The following is a 7,633-nucleotide window of genomic DNA, read 5'->3' as shown; positions in this document are numbered from 1 at the left end:
GAGAAAAAGAATACTCTAACTGTACCCAATGAAAGTTATATGTGCGTATATGTAATTATATTACGTTTTATGCTTTATAAATGGAACAAAAAAATGATATTTAACTGAAATGTAAATGTAATCAGTGATAAAGCCGTAATTTACTTGTTCATTTGATCGACATCTAACTTTATAGGCAATATAACCACGTATTGTGATTGCTCAAATTTGTCGAGCGACTGATGTTTAAAAAGATAACTTCAGTACTTTTGTAATGGTTGTGATGTATAATTAAATAGGTTTTATGAACTGATTATCAAAGTCATTATATCCAATCATTGCTCACTTTAGATCGTTATGTTGATTATATAGTAGATTGCTCGAAACTCTGGAAAGATTGACTCGTGGGGAACAGGTTGGTTTTCGTTCCTGTTCAAGATGTATTGATCATTTCTCCACATTTTCCAAAATGTTGGAACACTGTTATCCTATGGCAGTCGAACAAACGTGTTTCTTGATAACAGGGCCGCTTTCAATCCACAACGAAATCATCCAGCTCAGAGAACAAAACTCCATCAAAATCATCCACCTGAGCTACAAATTTTCATCATAAGACGGTTTTGACCAACTGTTACCTTCACTAATAATACCAAATATCTCATCTAAAATTCCTCTAAGACTGATTGATCCACATATAATAGTTTGCTTAACATTCCTACCTGATAAATGGTGTTTTACCATCTCTAATCCTTATTAAATATTACTCAAAATGGGGTATTGTGGAGATCGTAGTACTTTAACAGCTGAATTCATGAATTAATCTAAACTAGACCACTACTGGAAACCTAAAAGCACTGAATGGTCGTCTCGTCCTAGTATGGGACTCCTCGGCAGTGAGCATCTATGACCCCGCATACGGGACTCAAACCCAGGACCTTCATCCTCCTGCGGGAGCGCTTAACCTCTAGACCACTGAGCCGGCGTCCAACGATGTTAATGTCTAACTTCAACCAATCCACGATATTGCAAGACTGTTCACCATTGTCTTCAGTGAATTACTGCCTTACAACAGACACGGTTGAACTCCATAGGTCACGGCTTCTCACCAGAACTCCAGGAAATACATCTTGAAGATGGTCACTAGTTAGCACATGATAATTATTATCAGAATGGAGGTTTGTGGAGATTTTAGTAATTAAATAGTTGAATTCATGAGTTTATTTAAGCTAGACCACCCTGGCAGTACTGAACGGCCGTTTCGTCCCAGTATGGGACTCCTCGGCAGTGCGTATCCGCTAGGACAAAACAGCCGTCCAGTACTTCCAGGTTTTCAATAGTGGTCTAGATTAGATTGACTCATGAATCCAACTGTTAAAATTATTCAAACCATATGCTCACTAGTGACTGACTTCAAGAGGTAAATCCTGGAGTTCTAGTGAGAAGCAATGACCAGTGGAGTTCAAACCACATCTGTTGTGAGATAGAAACTCACTGAAGATAATTGGTGAACGGTTGCTCAGCTTCGTAGATTGGTTGGAGTTAGACATAAACACCGTTGGATGCGGGCCGGCCTAGTGGTCTATCGGTTAAGTGCTTTAGTGCGAGACTGGTAGGACCTGGGTTCGAATCTCGTGAGGCGAGGTCGTAGATGCGCACTACTGAGGAGTCCCACAATAGGACGAGTTGACCGTCCAGTGCTTCCAGGTTTCCCTTGGTGGTTTAGCTTCAATTGACCTACGCTTTCAACTGTGACAATAGACAAAAGTTAATCATCCCAATAATTTCTTCCATTTTATTTAATCAAATCATTCTTTCCATCAGGATAAACGTTGAGAAAAATAACCCAGAGTAAAACAAAATGTTTTTGTTCATTCACATTTTGTCATAAATAACTTTCAAGTATCATTTAAACAAGATCACTACGTTGATTTTTCATCTGTGAACATTCATCCATTGGATGGTGACTAATTTTGTTTAGTTTACAATGTTCAATAGTTTTATGATCAGTTGATTTTCTATCAGAAAAGAGTTGACTAGTTGCTTCATTTTCTACACTTTCAATCTTATCGGCATGATCTTGTTTAACTGTTTGACTCCTGGTTTCATTTGTGAATGTTGAATTTTTTAAATTTGGCATCTTATCATTTTTGATAATGTTCATTGAAGGTGTCTTTGTTTCAATGGATAATTGAGATGGTGGTTGTTTTAATTTTGACTGCTGAAGTTGTTTCTCAACTGTGTTTTGATCAGTGTTGTTAGTTATCGTTTCTTCACAAACTACAGCACTTGTACATGGAATAAAATTAGGATTTAATTGTTGACTCGTCTGAAATATTATAAAAAAAACGATGCGTAAATTGTTTGGAACTAAAAAAAAGCAGTGTAAAACAAGTCTTCACATAGAGATCATTCATTAAAGGTAACATTGAAAGGTGAAACGCGATAGGGCTCATTAATTGACAGCCTCAGAATTACTAGCCTCAACATCATTTTGGTTAGGGAACAAAGTGTTGAGAAAAGTTACTCGGTGATTCAACTAAACCCAATATCTGGTTACTTAGTCCACACACGTACTTCTAAATTCATTATTCACACATTCAGGCAACTAAGCTTAAGAAGGTTCTCCAACTAATCTGAACCTGTAGAAAAATCAACATTGAATCAAACATTTAACCATAATCTTGATAGGAACTATATGTTAACTAGTGACTAGCTTCAAGTTGGAATTCTCGTGGAGAATCATAATTTCTGAGGTCAATTATGTTGGGTATATGTTAGCTGAATATAGATTGAATTATTACATGCTGACTGCCTACTTCTTATCCAATCAGCGCTAGCGAGTACTTAGAGAAGACTCTAGAATCTTCTTATGTAAAAACTATAAATATACTAACGTTTCTCTTATTATGACTCCTACTTCTATCCAACCATTTTATTTGGAATATAATTAAGTTCCTGATCATCCGTGTTGCGATTTGGGGACTTGTCGAGTGAAGAGGTGTCCAAGAATACTAAGTAATAGGAGTAGCTGGATCGTGATAAGAGAAAATATAACAGTATGAGAGAGTCATCACCTGCTCTTTGACTTTTCGTGATCCTCCATTTGGTTCTATTCCAAGATGAATTAATAATATCAATGATAATTTTTTAATTAGAAAGTTCGTTACTTTGATTTACACTATACTTCTCACGTTTGACATAATACATATCAAATTATTTACTCCAATCAGCAATACCCGTTTATAAAAGTACAATATTGTAAATATCCGGGACCAATATCATCTGGAGTATTGAATAACTGCTTCAAAATAATCTGGGATTTTTCATTAGTTTTAGTCTTCAGACATAAACACATGGGTGAATCTCGACCCCTGATGAATTCTGACAGAAGATAAGCAATTCACTTTGATATGTTTATTTCAAAATAAAATTGAATTTTGAGACTAACTTACTACATCAGATACTGAAGTTTTCTGGTCTAAAACTGTAGTTGATTTTCCTTGCTTTTTCCCATCTAAATCAACTGATGAACTTATTGAAGTCTTGTTCACGATAACTTCTTCATTTTCAAAAGCTGGATTATCTACTGGACCAATTATACCACCAATACTGGTACTACTAGGTAATAAAGTTTTGTTAAAATCACTTTTATTAATTCCAGTAGAAGTTGTGATTTTTCTATGAACTGGCTGTTTTATATCACTAAACAATGGTTTCGATTGTGTCGACTTGTTTTCATTAATACTAATATTTGTTCGTTTTATTGATTCTCTAGATTTCTTACCACGTACCATTTCTTGTATTTCTGAAAGTTGATAAGCTTCTCGGCCACGTCTTAGTTTGGACACTACAGATTTTTGGAAAAAAAACAGTACAATTCGTGTGACAACAGTTCTCAGTTTTCACAAGGGGGGTTTTGTGGAGATTTTAGTAATTTTATATAGTTAAGATCACGAGTCAATTGAAGCTAGACCACCATGGAAAACCTGGAAGCACTGGACGACCGTTTCGTCCTATTGTGGGACTCCTCAGCAGTGTGCATCCACGACCTCACCTCGTGGGATTCAAACCCAGGACCTACCAGCCTCGCACCTCGAGGTTAGACATTAACACCGCTGGATGCCAGCTCAGTGGTCTATCGGTTAAGTGCTCTGGCGCGAGGCTGGTAGGTCCTGGGTTAGAGTCCCCCGAGGCGAGGTCGTGGATGCGCACTGCTGAGGAGTCCCACAATAGGACGAGTTGGCCGTCCAGTGTTTCTAGGTTTTCCACGGTGGTCTAGTTTCAATTGTCTCATGATCTCAACTATATAAAGTTCTCAGTTTTATCAAATAATCTTTACAAGTTTTAAAGTAATCAATGACCGAACAATAATCAATCTCATGTTGTCCAGGTCTCAGTAAAGAATGAATTCTACCAAAAGATTAGATCGCCATAACAAGGCTATAACATGGCATTATTATACATTGTTCTAGGTTTTGAAGAAGTTGGATAAAAACTCCACAAAACCATGGATCCAGATATTAGACTAGTCAGTTATTATCAGTAAAAACAACTCAAAATCTCAAGTGAACTGATACACCTGTCACTAACTGTGCTACTAGATGATGCTAGTCCTATCCTCCGATGAAAAACGTTATCGAAATTTCTTGGTGATGGGACCACATAAACTTTCAGAGCAGTCAGCCACATGGCCTCAACATTAGCCCATTAGAGCACGCATAAAACTATAAAATACTGGAATATTAATGCAACTTGCTAAGTGAACTCACATGCTTAAGGATAACCTAGTTCAATCTTTCTAACATACGCATTTCTTCCACATGAAAGTATATCTTTCAACATTTAAACATTGTTCTTTTAAACTGCTCTTCACGCCTCATCGGCATATAAGTTACAAATGAGATCGATTTTTAAGTTAATCTTTTTAGAACAAAAGTCAAAGGACAATTTTTCTTAAAAATGAGTACATAGTTTCATTCCTGACAATTTGCCCAAATAGTTTTCTCATATAACTCCGTCTATAGCCCCTCCGAGGGCTACTGCCGATCTCAAGCCCGGATAAAGGAGGAGGGTTGGGCATAGGGTCAGTGACCCCATCCCATAGAAAAGTAACTCGCTAAAAAATCGCCAACCAGTAAGTAAGTTTTCTTATATATCAGTTCAATAAAACCATTTTAAAAATGACAGTCAAAAGAATCACATGTAGCACAAAATAAGTACAATGAGATTTTACAAATCCCTCCCACCGGCTGAAATCAATGTCTAAGGAATATTTCTAATTCTGCATCACTTAGTAACAAGTACAGCTAACAATTTAAACGACTAAAACTATCAGATTTTTAAAGTGAATGAAACACAATTTCCTAAGAGACAGTCAAAAAGCATTCTATTTGAAGAAGTCTGCAATAATGGAGAATTTCAAATAGTCAGTTGGTGCAATTCAACTGTTAAAGATCAACAGTGTCATTGGGAGAACTTTGAATATGCATATGAATCAATATTAGTAGAAAATTCAGGTGTCTTATGATGCATATTAGTCACCAAGGTTCAGATACATACACAGTGAATAATAGTGAGCAACATGTTGTTCAGGTACACACTAATTTAGGATTCATTCTCAATGAAGACTTGAAAACTACTGCACACTCATTTGTGATAACAAGTAAAAGTTTCAGATCCGTCTGGTCAATACGTAGAACCTTTAACCATGTAGGTCTCAAGATCTTTACAACTTTGTACACAGTACTTATTCATCCTAAACTTGAATATTGTACAGAAGTACCTATCTTCTGCCTAAATGAACAGGGAACTGTTGGAAAAGGTTCAAAGAACCTCAACTGAGTTAATCTACTGAATCTCAAATCTAACGTATGACAAGGGACTGGCTGATCTAAATATGGTCTTCTTGTAATAAAGAAGGACTAGAGGTTACTTTTTCATTCTATTTAAATTACAAAATAATGGCTTCATAGCTGACATAACCTCAATTTTCTTATATTTCAAAACAGAATTTATAAGAACACTAAAAATGTTCGCAAACCCAGATCAAATTACTTGTCAACTGATTACTGTATTCCCTATTAGATCATTGACGAGTGGAACTCCTTACCTTAACACATGGTTGAAACTCCATCAGTCTTACATTCAAAAAAAGTTGGATTTTAGTGACCCTATATCTGACTCCAGTTGGATCGTATGAATGATTGTTATTGAAATATACATGTCGCTAATCCTCGCATATAATTATCGACTTAAGTCAAGTTGGTGAATAACGGGATAAAAATAAGTCAAATACGAAAAGGGACTTTGAGTACGTATATTTCATACAATCATTGATCCAGACAGACGATAAAATAAACGAAGCAAAGAGGAGAGAATGAAGCGAAATGAAATGATGCGCGGTAGAGAAGACGTGTTAACCAAGTTGATTTAACCAAGCGTGAATCGATACTTATAGTCAGACAAAAATAAGTTACAGGCATGTAATGAGTAAGATAAGAAATGCACACACTACGCTTACACAAAAAACAGTCAAGTTGATAAGCGAATAATCAACAAGGTCAAAATGTGACTCAAAAACAATGAATAAATCGATGTGTCCGGAAGCCAGAATAAGCTGTGTTGGCTTGACATAGCAACCGATCAACTGAGAGACTCTACATACAGGACTAAAACAGGGCATCTAGCCTCCTATTCTTCTCAAACTGAAGGTGAAAATAAACTGGCTATCAAGACTCGGTAGCTAAGTGGATAACGCTATGGCATTTGAAGCGGATGGTACTGGGTTTGAGTCACGGAGTGAAGAACAACTCTGAGATGCAGGTACATCCAGCTGACGAGTCCCGAATAGGATGAAACGCGCGTCGTGGATTCCACTGCCATCCACTATCCATCTTTGCCTATAAACTGGGACCTTTGATTAATTTAAGTTAACATTATTGGTATTATAAAAAACATTGATTCAGTTTGTCTTTCTATCAAAATACCTTCAATTATTTCTCAGTGCTTCAACTTTTATTCCTTCTTGTGACCATTACGAAAATGAACGTGACAGTAGCAAGAAAATCAGGATTAAAACCTGAGAAAAGAACAGTTTAACTTACAAATAACCGTCGTTTTTGATCCGGGATAACTGTTCATCATCAGCTAGATTATATTTTATTATATTGGTTTAATTTGACCCCATTGTAAATAAGGAGATATGTATATGATTAGCTGTTCAGCTCTTCAAGTACAACAAGTTTATCTAACAAACTATTACCATCGGTCATAAAAACTTGATTTCACAAAATTTTTGAGTACATCTATTTTATTCCCTCTAAAATACTCATCATTTATGAAAACACACTCATACTATCTCCATTTCCATTGTTTGAAATACCGCTGATAAACTATAGAAGTTTAGCTTTTCAACTACTTCGTCGCTTCCCGTTTTATTATTTCAGCATTGTCTCAATACTAACACTGGTATGGGCTACTTATATCGACATAAGTAGTATCTATCGTGAGTAAGGAATAGAATATCCGACAGCAGAGGATTGAGAAGATCAAGAAGAAAAGAACAGAAATAGAAAGTAATCGGTGTGGAACTCCTGGAACAATGAAGTTTGAGACAATTAATGAACAGAGTGAACATCAACTCTGAGATGCAGGT

General features: G+C 36.2%; 1 protein-coding gene across 1 annotated transcript in view; it reads right to left on the bottom strand.

Annotated features, from left to right (window-relative positions):
• Positions 1-1,885: 1,885 nt before the first annotated feature.
• Smp_151880 (putative transient receptor potential channel) overlaps positions 1,886-7,633 on the bottom strand; it is a gene marked incomplete at both ends in the record, with an annotated part of 34,745 nt that continues 28,997 nt past the window's right edge. Inside the window, 2 exons of the mRNA XM_018797425.1 lie at positions 1,886-2,305; positions 3,432-3,826. Coding sequence (XP_018652468.1) covers positions 1,886-2,305; positions 3,432-3,826 — 815 coding nt within the window. The remainder of the gene's footprint in view (positions 2,306-3,431; positions 3,827-7,633) is intronic.

Source organism: Schistosoma mansoni, chromosome 4 (genome assembly GCF_000237925.1).
Source record: "Schistosoma mansoni strain Puerto Rico chromosome 4, complete genome".
Classification (NCBI taxonomy): Eukaryota; Metazoa; Platyhelminthes; class Trematoda; order Strigeidida; family Schistosomatidae; genus Schistosoma; species Schistosoma mansoni.
The sequence above is the reverse complement of the archived record's forward strand: the minus strand, read 5'-3'. Positions and strand labels throughout refer to the sequence as shown.